At 36.0% G+C, this 20,711-nt stretch overlaps 1 protein-coding gene across 1 annotated transcript in view; it reads right to left on the minus strand.

The window, feature by feature from the left end:
• Positions 1-20,711, minus strand: part of LOC140154375 (protein unc-80 homolog) — a 157,233-nt gene that overhangs the window by 79,023 nt on the left and 57,499 nt on the right. Inside the window, 3 exon segments of the mRNA XM_072176942.1 lie at positions 3,615-3,770; positions 6,558-6,738; positions 14,698-14,772. Of these exon segments, the coding sequence (XP_072033043.1) occupies positions 3,615-3,770; positions 6,558-6,738; positions 14,698-14,772 (412 nt within the window).

Below are 20,711 nucleotides of genomic sequence, written 5' to 3' on the forward strand. Positions count from 1 at the left end.
TGCAACACACATCATAAGTGCCCAAACCTATTACATGCCACAAATCTAAGACAAACTTATAGGTTCACAGATTTACAATAGCTCCAGGCACTTGTGACTGGTTGCAGTCTTTTGTGAAATCAACAATTTTAGAGTCAAATTACTGTTTTTAATCATTTATTTAAGGATTGTCTGATTTCATCACATGCTGACTCCACCTTGTAAGAAAAAATGACTATGACCCCCACTTGCCACCTGTGTGTAATTTCATGCTGATCACTTCTTTTATTTTAATTATATGCAAAGATGTGCAGTATACGACGTATAAGTGACGTCATAATCAGATTAACTACCATAGCAATAGGTGAACACAATTTTTGAATATACCGTGCTGCTCTACAGCAGGTTGCACTCATCACATGTCTTCAATTATATAATAGATTGAACACAATACAGCTCTTTTCAAAGATACCAATCGTACAGGTTATTAGCATTTCTTTGACATCTATGGTTTAATGCATCGGTACTGTATGAACATTGTAGTGCGGGCGATATAGTCAAAATTGTATTCATCTATTGCTACTACGGCGTATACTGACTATCAAGGTGAACCATACACAAGACACACTTTTGCTTATATCAATTGCACAAAACATATTTCAGCTGTTATATTTGACATAGTTTATGTTCCCAGTGGTACAAAAAGTGGGGATATAGATACAAAGATGGCAATTATAATGACCTCCTTCAATAAATTATTACATATATGGTCGAATCCAACCAAAAGTGTACACGGCATGTTCAGGGCCATAACTTAAAAGTATTAATCAATTGGCAATCGTTTTTTGTATTGTGTTTATTAGCCTTGATCATACGCGCTTCAGCGCCATATATAATAAGACCCCTTCTGTGAAAAACTTAGACACAGAGACCCCAAAACATGCTATTTTTACCCATTTTTTCAAAATATTTCTTAAAGTATTTTTAAAAACATCTAAATCAGTTATGAAAAGAAGTCATTGCATTGAATCTAAATTGATTTCCTGAAAGGTGTGCATTCAAAGATTGCCTGTTCAATTTTTCACATATTTGTACATAATTATGAATTTTTTGTGATAATTTTTTGAGTGTTATTTTTTTACATTACCTACAAATACAATTTTTCATAGCACTAGATATATCTTTAAAAAATGGAAATCACTAATAAATGCATAATTGATACAAGCTTTGATATGTCCAATACTGAAATGCATTGCATTCGGACATCTTTATTATTGTGTTTAGCTGCCAGAAATTCTAAATGGCACAAAGGTAGGTTTGGTAAAAATATGCATTACCTCCGAATACATGTTAAAAGCTGTGTCATTTCCACAAAGTGAGAGAATAGTAAACAATAGTTAAGCAATAGGTGCAGGGTAATACACTCTTTGTTTCTACCAAGTTTCAATAGCCTGCGTTTATTTTTTTCTGAGATGTGCACAATAACTGCAATTATTCGTAGGTAAATTTCTGTAACCGTATGTTACCTATGAATACAATTTGACATCATGACAGTATTGTGAAACACCGCCATTCATGCCAATGCCCATATTGGTACATAACGAAGGCCTGTATGTTTGCTATCAAATCATATGTCAATGAAAGTTGCGAATTCACATACATGCCCACCATGCAAAAGTGAATACGGCTTAATTGTTGAAAAATATGTACTGAAATAGACGACGGTCTGCTCATTTAAAAGAAAAATCAGATTCAAAGAAGATTAGAGGGGATAAATACTTGGATTTGTCAACTGTCATGTGTGCTTCATTTTAAATGTTTACGGACCTTCTGGTTTCTGAGTAATTTGTGTCCAAATTGATTTATTCGAAGGTAACTTTTGACGTTTTCGCTAAGGTTACCTACGAATACCATGGAAAAAACGACTGTTCTCATTGTCTCATGATCTAGACAACACAGTGATGGACCCTGGTATAAAGCTAATTGTAGTTGCCCTCAAACGAAAGGCCACAAGACGTAACTGACTCCAAGATGGACTTCACAAGTCTGCAATAACGGTTTTAAGCGATTTGTGTGCAATAAGCAAATTAAAGTCACTTTAGTGCCTTTGTTTCTTACTTCAATCCTCTTTCAACCGCTGTGAACCGACATTATTAATACGTGATAGGGTCTAAAGTATCAATAAACGCACATGATGACAATAATACATTCAAAGTGCTTTATAAAATGAAGTTTTGATTGCGATATCCACCAAAAGTCTAATTCTTACCTACAAATACTGAAATGTGACTTACGCATACAGCATAATACATGACATTTCTAATGAAGTGTCCCTACCAATGGAAATTAATTGTCAAAAACTTTAAGCGGTACCCCAGGACACTATTATTACCCATATACGGATTCATTCAAGAATTATTTATTATGTAAAATTGCTGATTAACTACTTGTATATCAAAATGAAGTGGTCATAATCTTGCTAAAAGCATCCAAAAATTTTTGATCTAAGGTAATAGCATTTATTCATTTGGACGTACCATCTGAAAGAGATCTAAAACTACCATTTTATTAATTCATTACCATAATAGCAACATTTAAACCTCTAAACTCAATATAGATATTGTTAAATCGCTCATGTTACCTACGAATACCGGGTTTCTTCACCTTTTCATTGTATAAAGCGTTAGGTGTATGCGTATAATTCCTAATATTCTTGAAAACATATATCGTACTCGTTCTTATACAATGTGTAAATTGATTCATACTCATTTGATAAATAAAATACAGAAACTGACCTAAACTTCATTTTCAAAAATAAACTAGCATAAATTGACTAAGATCATATTGATCGCGTTATAAAAATAAAACAAATATTTTCTGGTTGAGCTAGCATTTTCCTAACACCCTGTGGTCTACATTACACGAAAAAAAGCGTTAATGGGAATATTCCATTTGTTTTAGGTTGATTAGTATTGCGATAGTGAAAGCATCCTAGTGGTATTCAGTAGGTAACATTGGGTTTTGATGTCACATTTACTATCACACGTCCTGGATTTATTTTTCAAGATTAGTAATGGCACTTTTGGTTCCTATAAGGCTAATATGTCATCAATCAATGGGCAAAAGGAAAAAATTGTGGAGACATTTTTATTTCGGATTTTTATTTTTGGCCCGTGGACACTTTTGGTTGGATTCGACCATATGCATAAATCATATATATGCTTTATCGTATGTTTGTGTGTGACACACCTTACCTGAACAAGCCAATCAGCTCGCTGCAAGAATCAACCAATCACATGATCCATTCTTGAGCATGGAAATTAAACTCAAAATCATATGTGAGGTTTCAAGACGAAAGATTCATTCTACATTCAAGTTCCAATGCAGACACTAAACACATAGGGAATGAGGGAAGGGCGCTGTCATTACAGGATGCACTGTGAAACACAGAAAGGCGTACTTTTTTTTCTCGGTGTCGTTCTACACTCATAACTACAGCTTGTGCTTGCATTAATAACAACAGCCAATTGCTTCAAATAAAACAAGTTAACTTGAGCAGAAAAGTGTTTAAAAGTAAGATAAATGAAACAATAAAAGCAGAAGAGAAATGAAAAAACAACAAACAAATCAACTACCTGAGCTTGTGGCCGTTGCAGTGCCGCCGGACCAGAGAGAGGCGCGCCGAATGGACAAGTTTCGTCCACGGCTCATTCCGGCCGGTTGGTTGGTGGGTGGGGCTATCGACACACGGCGCGCCGTCATGGACACCGCCATAGGAAGTGGCGTGTCATCTGGTTTCAGCCCGTAATTATTGTCAGATGGGTAACCCACGGACGGAATAGTCGAGCCATGGTGCCGTGACATAAGTTGGTGGTGTGAACAGTACAGCATTATGTTAGTGTGGTTACTAGAGCAATAAATCGCAACAAAATCACACAGCATGCACTTCCGATTTCAACTTTTTTTTTTCCATTTTGTTTTCTCACTGTCCCATTGTCCAAATAATTAAACAACAAGCCTGATATATATGTCTGTTTCTTTTGAAGGTTTGTTAGCATTTAGTTGTGCATTGTTAGTAATTCTGCTGGAGGTGCCATGCTAGGTTAAGAAAACCTTTTGGTACTTCCTTGTATACACAACACAATTAAAACAACACAATGACGACATTATACAATGTACGTACGTACGTCAGTACATCCATTTGCACAACAAATTAACTGGCTACCACAAAAGAAAAACAACAGTCTAGACGTACAGTGTGCTCTTTTGTGTTTTTGTACTGCATAGTAGGACGACACTGGCTTCTACATTAAACCATATCTAAATTTCTTTCATTCTTTATTACCCTCCATACATTATTCCGAAAACCCACAACTGGCACATTTTTCCAGCGTAAAAACAAACCGTGCATGCGCATGTAAAATGAGACCCTGCTATGCAGTACTCTTTGCTCTGATTTTTGATAACATCGTGAACAATCAGTGATTGTGTGATATAATGTCAAAATATAAAATCTAGAAACACTTTTGTCACAAAACACAGTGAACATAGTGGTGGTGTGGTGGTGGTGGTGGCAACACAAATTCATATATAGAACATTTGGATTACCAGATGATACTGATGTGTACTGACATATATGTAAAACACATAAAACACAATCATTGCCCTTTAAAAACAAAACAAATTTCCCAACAACAAGTTATATATTCTACTTAAATTTCAACAGAACTTTTATTTTGAGATAAGCATTCTTAAATTATCACTTTTTTTATTTTCATATTATATCTTTGGTTTCAAATCAATCCTGTATCCTGTATGAATGATAAACATGCTCTTCACAATTTCTGAAGTCATTTATTTGTCAAATACAACTTTTTTTTGGTTCTCGTCCAGAGGATTGTCATAAATTGATAGTTTTTTCTTGCAATGCAATATCTAACGCAAAATTGGTATTGCTATATCGTAGTTATAATCCTTTTATGATGCACTCTTGGGAAACATTGAGGTACTTTTTATTTGAAGATTCCAAGGGGTAGAATACTACAAAAACATCTTTAAAGGAAGTCATATTGCTTAATTTACTTTTTTATCATTATCATAAAGTCAGATGGAGGGATGAGATATCAAGTTTCATAAGGATCAGGTGGATGGCAAAAGCATATGACAGGAATCTTTGGTGCCAAATTGGGGAGGCTTTTGCCCTGCAGTGGGCTGAATACGGCTGATGATGATGATCATCATCAAATGAATTGCTGGGGCTTTCAAAAAAAAAGTTAAACTTGAAAATTGAAAAGTATGGACCACCTGCAGAAAACTAAATGCGGGTGGGGAAGAGAACCAAAACATTAATTTTATACCCATCCTAATATTGCACTTTTACTTTGGACAAGAATTGTTTGAGCATAATTCTTATAACTTGAGGAAATAGACACCATTTATGATAACTTGATTTCACATCCTTTGTGCAGGTTTAATAACTATTTTTAAATCTTTAAATTTCAATTTTTGGTTTCAATTTGTCAATTTGCTTTCTATTTTTCCCCTGAAACATTTGAAACAAAAAATAATCACTCCCGACAGAAAGCTGAACAACGCCCTCAAATAGATGCAAACACAAAAATAAAATATTGATATAAATAACACCATCAAAAGCCATTTGACTTAAAATTTTGCATAAGATCACCCAAACACTGAAATAAGGCAATAAACAATAATAAAAATAAAGCATATACATAAACACATAGCCACATCGATATGTGTATTGAGTGCCTGTATGTGGATCACACATTTTAATAAGAAAATGCCATAAACATTTAAAAATAAAACTGTGCCAAAATTGTGTGGTGAATTTAAAATTGTGTGACTCGATCGATACACCATGACTTTGAACAGGCTTTTCTGAAACAAGCAAATAGAAAGTGACAATAAAGCATTGTAACTAGGGGTGTCAACTAACAACTCAACTGACTAATGCTATTCCATATTAATATAGAGACTAACACTAACTGTAGAACAACTAGGAGGCCTGGTTTATTCAAATATATGCTATCAAATATGGGACAGTTTAGTCAATTTTTTACTTGTATTTTGTTAATAATTCTAGAAACAAAGTTGGATATACACTAATTGCTGAGAGCACATATCTCTAACTATCCTACAAATGCAAACCTGAATTGCAATAAAAAAATAAAAAAATAAATAATTAATTATATGTATGGTTAAAATAAGCAAGGGTATTTATTGAGTTGTTCTGAGCTAAACCTAATAAGGCTAATTTAATTTGAACTTTCAGTCATTATTTAATAGATAAGGCGCATTATAAGCAAATTTAGCAAAGTCCAAGCAAGCTCAATGTTGACAGGCTATTTTCACCATAATGCACACAAAGACACACACACCATGTAGGACTAAAATGAAAGCCTTTACCTCAAATATTCACATTGAACAAAAGATCAAACATATTTCTTGAAATAAAAATCCATGAAATCTTTTAAGAAAGCAAACCTCTTTGGTTTGGACTCAACAAAACAGCAAACCTAACAGATGTTAGTATGAATTGAGTAAACTACGACATATACCTTCATCATCCGATGTTGGATGGTGGGACGGTTCGTACGCTGCCTGCGTAATTATCGGAATATTGGTCATGTGGAACCTCTCCCGTGCTTGGCATTTCTTCTCCTGTTCTCGAAGCAACGTTTTCTTAATGTGCTCGCGCCGCTGAGTCGTGCGAGACACGGCTACGGCTGCAAACGTTCGCTGTTAAGTCATAAGAGAGAAATATATACAAATACATTAACTTATGACATTGTACTTAGGATACATCATAATACAATAACAAGGCAAATTGCTTCATCATGAAGTCAACATTTTTTGATACATTACACTCTAAAATGTACAGATTTATTACAAAATAGATTATAATGTTAATAAATTACAAATACTTGCAACCTTAATACATATTAATAGGTCGGTTAGTGAGCAGATGATGCAGGTCATGGAATACCCACTTGTACTGTTTGTGTTACCAAATGTCCATCTAGTTGATGTGGTGCCATACATGTTTGTGCAAATTATGAGTCCTATCTCAAAAGGCTGCCTTGGATGATTTTTTTTTATTGTCATCAAATTGTGATCTAATGCACTGTAAAATTAAATTCAGATCTAATTTTGAGATATTATCACAATATTACAATCTCATGTCCTTTCATAAAAAAAATAGAAGCATACTGAAATATAAAATAATATGAAATACAATAATGATAATAAAAATCACACAAGGCAGCCATTTGAGATATAATATTATGTGATGTTGACAGAGAATGAATGTGTGCTTATAACTCTTGATACACCTTCAAAGCAGTTTGTAATCTTGGGTTATTTGCAACTAAAGTGGAGATGACATCAACAGATTAATTTAGAGGTTAATTCTTTTGCTCTACACACAGAGCATAGTGCAACTTTTATCGTGTACATATTGGCAGTGTTTTGCATTTGTTCATCGAGGATAGAATGCTGAAGGCACCCACAAAAGACCTGTACCTACAAGATGGCAGACATGTGATGTCACAGGAATATCCCTTGTACTGTATATTCTGCCGAAATGAAAAGGATATTGCAGAAATCAGGCTTGTAATCAAGTCACCAAAGTGGAGTCTAGGGAGGATGCAGCTTGAACTCTAGTTCAGCGAGTAAGATGACAATACTCAGGTTGAGTTGATCATAGTTCAAGTCTCCACTCATTGAGTTATCTGTGACATGAGATTTCTCATAAACTATGGAGTCATAGTGGTGTAGATTCATTCAGTAGTATACCAGAAGGAACAGAGCAGTCAATGGACAAACAAGCTACTGTAATACCAGTTTTGATTGATTGGATCGTCATTCAGACTCCACATTATTTCAGTTAACAATTTTGGTAAGTATCCAGAGCATGGAAGAGGAATCTTGTGCCTAAGGATGGTCACTGTACATCAGATATCCTGAAGGTCTTGTGGTCAACATTAGCACTGCTCACAACCCCTGTGCTAACGATGGTCACTGTACATCAGATCGCTTGAAGGACTTGTGGTCAACATTAGCACTGCTCACAACCCCTGTGCTAACGATTCGATGGTCACTGTACATCAGATCGCCTGAAGGACTTGTGGTCAACATTAGCACTGCTCACAACCCATGTACCAAAGGATGGTCACTGTACATCAGATCGCTTGAAGGACTTGTGGTCAACATTAGCACTGCTCACAACCCCTGTGCCTAAGGATGGCCACTAAAGGTCAGATACCGGGTCAGATAGCCTGAAGGACTTGTGGTCAACATTAGTACTGCTCACAACCAATGTGCCTAAGGATGGTCACTAATACATCAGATCGCTTGAAGGACTTGTGGTCAACATTAGCACTGCTCACAACCCCTGTGCTAACGATTCGATGGTCACTGTACATCAGATCGCCTGAAGGACTTGTGGTCAACATTAGCACTGCTCACAACCCATGTACCAAAGGATGGTCACTGTACATCAGATTGCTTGAAGGACTTGTGGTCAACATTAGCACTGCTCACAACCCATGTGCCTAAGGATGGATAGCCTGAAGAACTTGTGGTCAACATTAGCACTGCTCACAACCCCTGTGCCTAATGATGGTCACTAAAGGTCAGATAGCCTGAAGGACTTGTGGTCAACATTAGCACTGCTCACAACCCCTGTGCCTAAGGATGGCCACTAAAGGTCAGATACCGGATCAGATAGCCTGAAGGACTTGTGGTCAACATTAGTACTGCTCACAACCCATGTGCCTAAGGATGGCCACTAAAGGTCAGATACCGGGTCAGATAGCCTGAATGACTTGTGGTCAACATTAGCACTGCTCGCAACCACATTAAAGGAGACATTTTGATGTTTAGCTAACTCCACTAAAGTATACTTTTGTTTGAATTCATTATTCCTGGGTATGTTCTTTTTCTAGAGAGTGATGTTGTGCTAATTGTGTGAAATGATTTAATGAATGGATGACACCTTGCAGGTAATGATTTACCAAGTAGTGTGATCAAGCAAAATGAGTCCTCTATCAATAAATCTGCTTTTGAAATTTTACTTTTTGGTCACATTTTTACAGTTCACATTCTTCAACTTGCATGTTTCATTTCTTTTGGCAACTGAAGAAATGTATTCACAGGAACCACAAATGTTATTTTGTCTTCAATGCAAGTGTATAAAGAAAATAAATTCATAATATTTGTTGATCAGACAGTTGTGCATTTTTCTTGATTACACCACAAGTAGTTACCCTTATGTAGTTATAATGTTAATGTTATTAATGTTATATTAGGTCAATAACAAAAAGGCTTGTCTTTGCACAATCAACTTTCACATTTTAGTGGATTTCATTTATATTTCCATGTTTTTGGCATTTGGGGCAAAAAGACAAACCTTTTTTTTTTTTTTCCTCAATAAATCATCACCATTTATTATGTTACATGTAAGTGCTACCTCTGATCCAATGTTATATGTTAAATGGTAGTGAGAAAATGGAATATTAGTGCTTTGATTTGTAACCAGCAAACAGCCTAACTGCCCCTAAAGCTTGCCCGTAACCTCCCGCCACCAAGCTTACATTGTTAAGGTGTATGGATTTACATCATAGCATTAAGGTAGTGTACACCAACTGCCGACTCATTTTGATTTTCTGAACAATAACAGTGCCAATGTGAAATTTCATAGGTGCATTATACATTGTACAGCAACTCATTTTTGTGGAACTCTAATTTTAAGAATTGGCAAAATTCTTCTATTCTGCAGAACTGTATTTCTTGAATTAGGGCTCATATTGCTGAAATTGTATGATTGTGTTTTACAAAGTTTTAATATCATTGCAAGGTGTATAACAATATATATTTTCACAACCAAAATGCGTCAAGGAAGTTGTATATCACTTCAAAAATCAAAGTAGTCAGCTACATCAGACAGCACCACCTTCATGTTACAACAGCACATATCTGATGCGATCCAATCAGGCTAAAGGATACAATTAAGAAATTGAGATACAGACAGAACTATAGTCCATTTGGCTTCCTCAAGAGAGTGCGCACTCCAGTACGCATAGTATTAAATCATGCTTTAGACTTAAAGAACTGGCATGTTTACACATGCATGCGATCAAAGGCGGTGCATCTGTACACATGTGAAAGAACTCTGGCAATGTACTGACATCTGGAGGAAGCCAAATGGACTATAGACAGTGTGAATTATCAAATTGACATTATACCAAGTATGCAAGAGATGCCAGAATTTCAGCACATAGGTTACTGGACATTTTGATGATGATCTTTAAAATTGCCTCCATTAGCCCGATTGGATTAGATTGTGTCACATATTAAAGTGACTTTGCTCCTGAACAGTTGCTTCTTAGCAGGGTTCATTCTGTAAACACCTTGTTAACACTTGGATAAGAATACCCACATAATTCACTGCCTGTTTAGCATTTTACACTATTTAAAACAAAAGACACCATAGTATCTCTCATCTCAAGTTGAGAACAACGCCATGTTGGATGACGCAGTGGCAGTTTCAAATCGCACATGTTAACATACATGTAATCCCCCAGTGCATATACACACACACATAGAAGTGTGGTCTGTCCGTACGCTGGTGATGCATCCTCGTAAATGCACTGCCACTGTGACATCCAACATGGCGTTACTCTCAACTTAGACAAGACACTCTATAAACAATGTATGATAAATATAATTGATCAAACTTTGAAACAACTTTGGTTAACTTAGGGTAATCATTGCTCTTTCCCAAACAACCACTACTACAATATTTGTAGTATATCAGTTGGTTTGTAGTATAGATGAGTTGACGTCATTGCCTGGCAGTATGCACATGCATCATCACAATTTCCATTGTTTTTTACCTGGCAGTATGTGCACGCATCATATTTTGTTCAGGGCCCATGCTCTTAAAACTCCAGCTACATCACAATAAGGCTATTGAACAGTGTAGTATTTGTATGCAGTTCGCTCAAGCATATCGATATACCAGTCTCTTGCCTTAGTTGATAAACATTGAGGTCAACTCATCTATACAATTTAGCGGTTATTTAGCATTAACAAATATGATAATCTTTGATATAGTCACTTAATTTTATGACACTGCATATAATTAGAAAATGAAAATTGTTATCATGAAATGAGAATCAAGCTCTACATAACAATGGCTTTATTTTAGCCATTTCAAACTAAAAAAAGCCCAAATTATAAATATTGTCTACTATTAAAGTAAAGGTGAGAAATGGTCACACATAAAAAATGTAAATTTCTTGATGATTGTAATATAAAAAGAAAATATTCCAATGAGAAATTCACTTTTTGTAAGCTGTTTTTCCTTTGCACAGTCACTAGGATCCACAACATGCTCATCTATCAGGGTACAGTTCTTTAACCCCAATACATTTGTTCATTCATTGAATGCCCTTTGAAAATTTGGGTACAAAAACTCATACTCTGCAACTTGAGGTCAAATTTTGCACTATGATTGTTGATTGAGGTTATTGAACTATGCCACTGGGATGAGGCCATTGTGGTCCATAGTGAGTTACAAAAAGTTGCAGCATTTGGATGCTTTGATTTGAAGCATACCACGATCAGACAGGAAGACATTGATTTACAATATGCCGGCAATTACTTTGAAATAAATAAAAAAATTGGAATTTACAGTGCACAAATCCTAATAATAGTAAATGGTTCTTTTATTGTTTAAAATCATGGGATAAACCATCACCACTCTTGTATATACTCATTCGTTTCTATAGTACCTGATTAAAACAAACCATATTGTACTATACATCTAAACTTTTCTCTGCCTTAAAATGCAAGTTTAAGAACCTTATATACATGACATTTCTGCCTCTTAAATACTGACATGGTAAGTGTTTGGCATACATATTGTGAGATATTTCAATGGTTTACTTGTTTGTTTTTCTTTCATCTCGTCCACAAATTCTTTGGCAGAACAATATAAAAGACACTGCCAACAAGATTGAGTTAAAACATCCAAATTGGTCTGCACATACCAATAGAATGTGATAACGCTAAGGTTAACAAATAGTGAAGTTCTGAATTTTTAAGTGACTATCAAAAATGTTGGTTTAAAAGCACCATACATTTCCTTTATCAGTTGTAGAGTCATTAGTTAGATATCTTTTAGAACATTAAATTAGCATTTTGTAATTCTTCCTGAAATCTTGTTGGCATACTCCAATCAAAAATAATATTTGAACTTAAAAGAGGATTGTCAGACAATCATGCTATGAAGATAAAAGATATCAGAATAATTGAAAATAATAACCGACGTCATTCCCAGATAACATATGTGATCCACAACATCAAAATCAATCCAAATATGCTCCACCCTTTGAGCACTTTACTAGCATCATTCAACTTTATCATCAAAGTTGTCCTTTCTTGATCTTGGTTCATCCATCAAAATGATAATTACCATGACAACAGTCAACAAGTTTGAGATCGGCGAGTGTGCATATGATTTATGATGGATTCTTCATCCTTTCTTGACAAATCAATCAATCAATCAATCGAAACCATTATTTATAATTAATTTTAAAAAACTTTTCAGTGGCAAAAATAGATAAATTCAAACAAGTTTTGGAAAGACTTTGTCAAAATGGTTCACATACTACCCAAATGCAATGTATAAATAATAGATGTTGTTAAAGAACTGAACCATTCATTGATGCAGCCAGTAATGCCGGTCTATTCCAAGCATACATGCTTTGGTGTGTTAGATAGCTGAGATGGGCTACGAGGCTAATTCCAGTATTTATATTTTCCCATTGAATGTTTGCATAAATACAATACGACCTCATTTAATATACTCTTGCAATGCATGGTACGTGCCTCAAACCCATCCAAGTTTTGAACAATTCATCAAGTGATTTACCAGATTTTGACTTCTGAAGATTGCGGGTGAGCTATAATGAAAGACAAAGATAAAGACAATTTATCGCGTCTGACGTCACCTGTCAATCAAACTCGAGCACGGCTTTATAGTAAGAAACTTTCTTTGGTGAAGGCACCATGTCCACAATCCCTAGAAAAGCTGCTTTTGCCTTGTAAAAGTACGAACTTTTTCGCCATTTGCTGCTATTCCTTTTCTCCGATCAGCACCAGATAGATCGGTCTTCCTTTTACGCGCTGATTAACCTATGTAAACCAATCAAGGATCGTAATTGACAGTGACATCAGACGCGATAAATTGCATTTATCTCTGTCTTTAATTATAGAGTCCACTTGGCTTCCTCGAGACTGTAGCGTCCATGCCTGATACATGTGTAATCAAAGGCGGTGCATCTGTAGTGCATGATGCAGTGCAAAGTGACTGCGCCCTACATATATACAGCATTTGATCAGTTGTGTATCACACACATGTTCTGTCTCACAGAAGCCAGATGGACTGTACACAATGCTCTCTTGAGAATGTTTAGGAGAGCTAAGTTGTCAAGGAAGTGATGTCCCTTGCTGAGTTTTACCATTTTTTTAAATAGAAGTTCCACATCACTCTGCTGAAAAAATTTAGGGAAGCTTTTAGGAAATTGGTCACAATCACTCGCTCTCATCAAAAGTCAAAACCCAATTGACGGTGGATTCAGGCCGGCACTTGTGATATATTGCACGTTTTGTGACATTGGGCCCAGAGTACTGTCACATGCTTGTCATGTGAAAAATGATTCTCAAATCAATACTTAATATGTTATGTGATCAAGAACAATTGTATCAGGAAGATTCATTTTGAAATACAGTTCTTCTTTTGTTTACTATTGTTCTCTAGCAACAATATAAACATTCCTATCTATTAATTTGATTTTGATGAGTTTCAGCAAAATGCAGCATATACAATTTATAATTGAATAAAATCAAATTAATGTGTCTTCATCACATCCCATATTCATTCATATTTTACTTTCTAATTGTATCTTACTGTTTATACCTCAACTGATGACCACATCAAAAGTTACATGTTTGCTGTAAAAGCCAGCCACATCTAATCCTATCAGCTTGGTCACTTAACTATGGCTTCAAGACAAATAATTTCACACCAATAATTGGTGTACTATTTAAATTGAACCCATACTCAACCAATCACAAATCAAATTCTAACAAAAGGTATTTTGTGTGTTGTAAACCTTTAGCTGTCTAAATTTTATTTATGTTTTTGAATACAACCTCATTCCTTCTGACTACTCTTCAACACCATGTCACAATTGTGCCTGGTATCCCATTGTATTCCTGGCAAGTCACACAAACCTGACTTTTGAGCTGACAGTTACTTACCATAATAATGCATACAACTCACAAAATACCTTTGAAAGCATTTGTTTTGAAGCCATTATGATCAATGTGACTCAGTCTTTCTTTATAGTTAAACCAGCTAATACAATCAGAGATGAACTGACCCTGATACAATCAATCATGTGTTGACAGATGTTAGTATGGGCCAATGTCTATCACCACCATTCTTCCATCCGCAAAGATCTCATTAATGCAACAGTCAAAATTAGCATAGAAAATCAAAAAACAGATGATGCAAACATGCAAGCATGCAATGAAGAAAACAAAGAGATATATTGATTGATGAATAATGAATTAAATATATTAATGGAGGTATGTATGTTAAGCCCAGCTGGGATAAATAATTCAAACCTTTGGCTCGTTGACGGCACCTTTACACAGGCCTCCTACAGACCTCCAGTTGCATCCAAGCCCACACTTACGCCACTAGAAAGAATACAATTAGGGACAAGACTGTGTATAACTCTAAATTCCTTGGAAGATATCTAGAGAGCATTTCTAGTTTATGTGTACAGTGTTTCTAGTATTGACCAGTTCAATTATGTGGCAATTAATACATTCAATTATCACACGTTTAAGGTAAATATCCTTATTTGAAGCCATAATTCATTCATCTGCTTCATAAATCCATTTATATTTTGTTCTTGGATTTTAAGATTATGTGCAGAGAATACTCATAAAAATAAATAAATCATTACTTCCTTAACGGCTCTTACGTTAACAAAAATGTGTTCCACATAAATAAAATATTAAACCCACAATAAAAGAAAACACACAGAAAAATTTGAAATGTATATTTTACAGATTACAAAATATGTAAAATAATAATAAAAAGTCCTCCAAAGAATTTGGAATTCCACTATATAACAAACGAAAACTATAGAAGCATTTTCATACATTTTTAGCATTCTAGTGAACAGATATTATGCACAATTGCAGCATACATCACACATAACTGCCGCCATAGCTTGTTACCTGCATGACTCACTAAAATATAATATATAGAACATTTGAACTAGATAGAATCTGTTTGATGGTGCATTGTGTGATACCTGACTAGTATAGAGTGCATAAAGTATATCCAATTTAATACACTTGCTTCCTGACATAAAGTATATATATCCAATTTAATACACTGTTAACTTTTAAGTCCAATGAAGCTGTTGTTACCCAAGATGCAAGACAGGTGTTTTAGATACAGTTGACAGGTAGCATGGGAAGGGAGATGCACATTGACTAAAACTTGGTCCTTTTATTTCCTAAAATCAAATTCATTTCTCAAAAAACTTAAAGCTGAGATTAAGGAATAATCCTAGCATTCACCACATTAAAGGGATCTACAGACAGAAATTGATTTTAATTTTAACATCAAACAAAACCATTCAAGGAGAGAGGTGAGCAATATTCAGAAAACAATTGCATGTGTGTGGTAACCCCACACACTAAATGCATGGCGCAATTAGAAGGGTGTTCTAGTTTACTTAACATATGAACAGTTTTGAGTCAAATTCAGAAGTAGGGTCAGTTTTTTTAAATCAGAACTTACAGATTCTATCAAAAGTTGGTCATACGTTTCTTGCATGTCGATAAATTATGACTGTATATCCCTTTGATGCTTTTTTGGTTGAACATATCTTTTTTTTTTGTAGTTGACTTTACTTTCATGACTACAACCAAATATGTCTGCATAGTTATTACAGACATACAATGTAAACCACAATGATTTAACGAGGGGTGTTTGCTAGATCTAAATTCATTGCTGGTGATAAATTACATACTTTTCCACCTGGATATTTCCAAAGAAAAATAAGCTATCATGCAAACATCCAATGTCAATAGCCAATAGAGCACCAAATGGGGTTGCTTTTAATTCAGAAAACATGGGGCTGCCCTAAGGCCCACCCTACCACAGGGACTGCCCTAAGGTCCCACCCTATCTTAATATGCATGCATACCACATGAGCTACCCTTAGGCCCACCCTATCTCAGTATGCATGCATACCACATGGGCTGCCCTAAGGCCCCATCCTATTACAGTATAGGCCTACATACATACCACATGAGCTACCCTTAGGCCCACCATAACTCAGTATGCATGCTTACCACATGGGCTGCCCTAGCCCAACCCTATTTCAGTGTGCATGCATACCACATGGGCTACCCTATGGCCCAACCCTATTTCAGTATGCATATATACCACATGAGCTGCCCTAAGGCCCCGCCCTATCTCAGTATACATGCATACCACATGGGCTGCCCTAACTCCACCCTATTTCAGTATGCATGCATACCACATGGGCTGCCCTAACTCCATCTCAGTATACATGCATACCACATGGGCTGCTCTAAGGCCCCACCCTATCTCGGTATGCATGCATACCACATGGGCTGCCCTAAGCCCCCACCCTATCTCAGTGTGCATGCATACCACATGGACTGCCCTAAGGCCCACCCTATTTCAGTGTGCATGCATACCACATGGGATGCCCTAAGGCCCCACCATATCTCAGTATGCATGCATACCACATGGGTTGCCCTAAAGCCCCACCCTATCTCAGTATGCATGCATACCACATGGGTTGCCCTAAGGCCCCACTCTATTTCAGTATGCATGCATACCACATGGGCTGTGCTCAGGCCCCACACTATCTCAGTATACATGCACACCACATGGGCTGCCCTAAATCCCCACCCTATCTCAGTATGCATGCATACCACATGGGCTGCCCTAAATCCCCACCCAATCTCAGTATGCATGCATACCACATGGGTTGCCCTAAGGCCCCACCCTATCTCAGTATGCATGCATACCACATAGGCTGCCCTAAGGCCCACCCTATTTCAGTGGGCATGAATACCACATGGATTGTGCTAAGGTCCCACCCTATCTCAGTATGCATGCATACCACATGGGTTGCACTAAGGCCCCACCCTATCTCAATATGCATGCATACCACATAGGCTGCCCTAAGGCCCCATCCTATCTCAGTATGCATGCATACCACATGGGCTGCCCTAAGGCCCACCATATTTCAGTGTGCATGCATACCACATGGGATGCCCTAAGACCCCACTCTATCTCGGTATGCATGCATACCACATGGGCTGCCCTAAGGCCCACCCTATTTCAGTATGCATGCATACCACATGGGCTGCCCTAAGACCCCACCCTATCTCGGAATGCATGAATACCACTTATACTTGGGTGATAGCTTCCTTGATTTGATTTTTGTATTATATATTACCAAGAATATATTTGTATTATATTTATACCAATAAAAAAATAAGGGAAGAATTTATGGGAATATGTTGATTTTAGATGCGAAAGAGAAAAAATCCTGAAAAAACCTGATCCGCGACCCAAAATGTGAATCTAGCCCAAATCTAACCACTCATACCCCATGCTATAAAATATAAGGACCCCATGCAATAGGAAAGTTCTTAAACACAAATATTTGGCCATTACTTATTATCATACTAGCACCTGATATATTTGCACTACCATCCATTCACCATTCCCATCATTGGCTCATGACTACCTATGCTAAGTTTCCAAACCTATTTACTTCTAAAACCCTGTTTATTCCTATCAATCTTATGCCCAAAATGTGCCATGATTTACCATAACAAGTGCTCAAATACTAGAAACCAATATATTGACAGTAAAAAATGTAAGAAATTCTATGGATCATTAAAAAAGTTCTGCCTTTACTCTCATCTTTACTTTGGTCAATGGAAGGCTCCTATTATTTATCATGATTGTAAACTTAATCTACCATAAGGTATATTGCTGATAGCAATCATTAGGCAAACATGATGCATGCTGGGAATCAAAAAGGGCTCAAAAATTATTGAAATCATCACCTGCGATGGTCAATTTAAGCCCTTTTCATCCCCAGCATGCATCACTTTTGCTTATCAATTGCTATCAGCAATATACCTTTATATAGTAGTATTTGTTTGTTTTTTTATACCAAAAAAAAATCAAATATTTTCAAATTGTGAGGCATTAGTTAAGATAAAGTATACATATATCTAAACAAAGAGGTTAGTTTATTGAGTTTTATTCTTTTGTTTAAAAGCTAATATGTGACCGTACCTTACGAATGAGCCGTAAATGTCCTCAATTGTATTCTGAGTTACAGTGTAAAATGGGCATGAAGGTCGTATTCATAGGAACCTCAATTGGGTGCTACGTGTACCTCATTTAATGAGATACACGTAGCACCAAATTGAAATACCTATGGATATGACCTTCATGCCCATTTTACACTGTAACTCAGAATACAATTGAGGACATTTACTGCTCATTCGCGGTGCTGTACGGTCACATATTAACTTTGAAAAAAAAGTCAAATTAAAAGAACACTGCTTCACGCAGACAACTATCATTTTTTTCAGTAAATAAGCAGGCAGTACACACTCAATGTACTTGGATATAGAAAAGACCCAACTGACATTTTTGCAGTTTTTTGAAGAAATCAAATAAATGGAGACATTGCACATCTCTATAGAGAGAGATGGATAGCAGAATTTAGCACCACTCTAAGGCCGGTTGAGTGCAGATCTGTCGGAACACGCTTAACCCTAACCTCATCGTGACATCATCCAAGCAACAAAGTTCATTTCCCATTGAAAAAGCGTTATCCGATGGATCTGCAGTCGACCATTCTGCAAACTAATTCAAATGCAACAAGTATGAAAGTGGTTGGATGTCTACATCTCATTGGCACAACTTTTTAAAATTATTTTTGCAGAAAGAATTTTCTGATTTTTATCTCTGAAAAGTCATCAGAAATTCCCGTAATGTAATGCTATCAAATGCAGATTAGATGAGATAAAGGTGTTTTGTTGTTGCCATCCTTTCTGTTTGAAAAGGTTTATATGTTTGTTTCAGTTATTATATGATAGGTTTACCTCAATGGAAGGAGGAACATTAATTTTCATGCAAAGGCGAACAAAAATTTACTGTTTCCATTATAACATCTCTAGTTTAGTTTAGAGAATATCTGCCAATATTAAAAAAGGTATAAACACAAAACGAGCTTCATTTTATAGTATATTTTTTTTAAACAGCAAAAAACCAGGGGATTTTAGGACCAGATGTGTTACATGTAATCATGGATAGTTTCTAGAGAATCTTATTCATGAGGCTTGAGACAGAGAACTTTTTGAATGACCCTTGTATAATTACGGAAAGTGGATATCATGGTGCAGTTAAGTGCATTTTATTTAATCAAGCTTGTATTGGTAATAATCCTTATTCCAATCCCTACCTATACTATACACGTACACACCCCACACTTTAAGGATTCAAAGTAAGAACTGAAATTCAGAGACTTTTGTCTAGATGTGCTTAATCATGACTAAATTGATAACATAAAACAAAAACAGTATGACATAATTAGGAATAATTGTGCAAATTATCAGATGGGGAACAAATTAACTTGTTTTTATCTAAAAAGGTACGGTGACAAATTTAGATTTAGAATCAACAACATATCACATGGCCGATATTTCAAAACAAGCCTGCTTTTATAAATCATATAGAAACCTGACAAAGAAAACCCAAAATGGGCTATTCTAGCTCAAATACATACACCCCCTGTGGAAAACATGACCTTAATCTATCACACAGGGAGTGAGAATTTCAAATGGAGTTACCTGAATGGGGTGACTCCATTTGAAATACACCACCTGTGTGGGAGATTAAGGTTATGTCTTTCATAGGGGGTATATGGATTTCAATAGCCCAATTGACACCAAGATTTGATACATTTCAGAATCACTTTGTACATTAAACGAAAACCATTTATAACCGAAAATACAAGACAAAAATCACCTTTGTTAGTTCTTTGACATGCCACATACTAATTGAGAGGGTTACTTTACAAACATATTTCCCCTCAACCATTTAATTGCCATGGCAACATGTTACCATGGTAACACCATCTAAACAGGTCTATAATTAGGAATACTCCTAGACTGAAACTAACAACATAAGGGGAAAATTAATCTCTATGGGGCTACATAGGACAGCTGGGAAGGGGAGGGGGCAATGGACATCACACCATGCACCACGCTTAGCCCTCACCTTTGGCCGCTATTCATCCAAAAAGCATTTGAAATAAAAACAAAAATAGTTTCCAAATTGTGAAATTTTCAACATATGAGGGTCAGTGAGTCATCTTTATATATAATAAAAATAATATTAATTATCCTCACTTAATATGCAAAACAACCGATTCACAAAAGAGCCAATGCACTGATAGATTAGTTATTTGTAGTTTTGAAAGAAATGTACAAATAAAGAAAAATTTAAAAAAAGACTAAACACATACACAAAAGTAAACAATTTCAAGATT

Source organism: Amphiura filiformis, chromosome 6 (assembly GCF_039555335.1).
Source record: "Amphiura filiformis chromosome 6, Afil_fr2py, whole genome shotgun sequence".
NCBI classification, from domain to species: Eukaryota; Metazoa; Echinodermata; class Ophiuroidea; order Amphilepidida; family Amphiuridae; genus Amphiura; species Amphiura filiformis.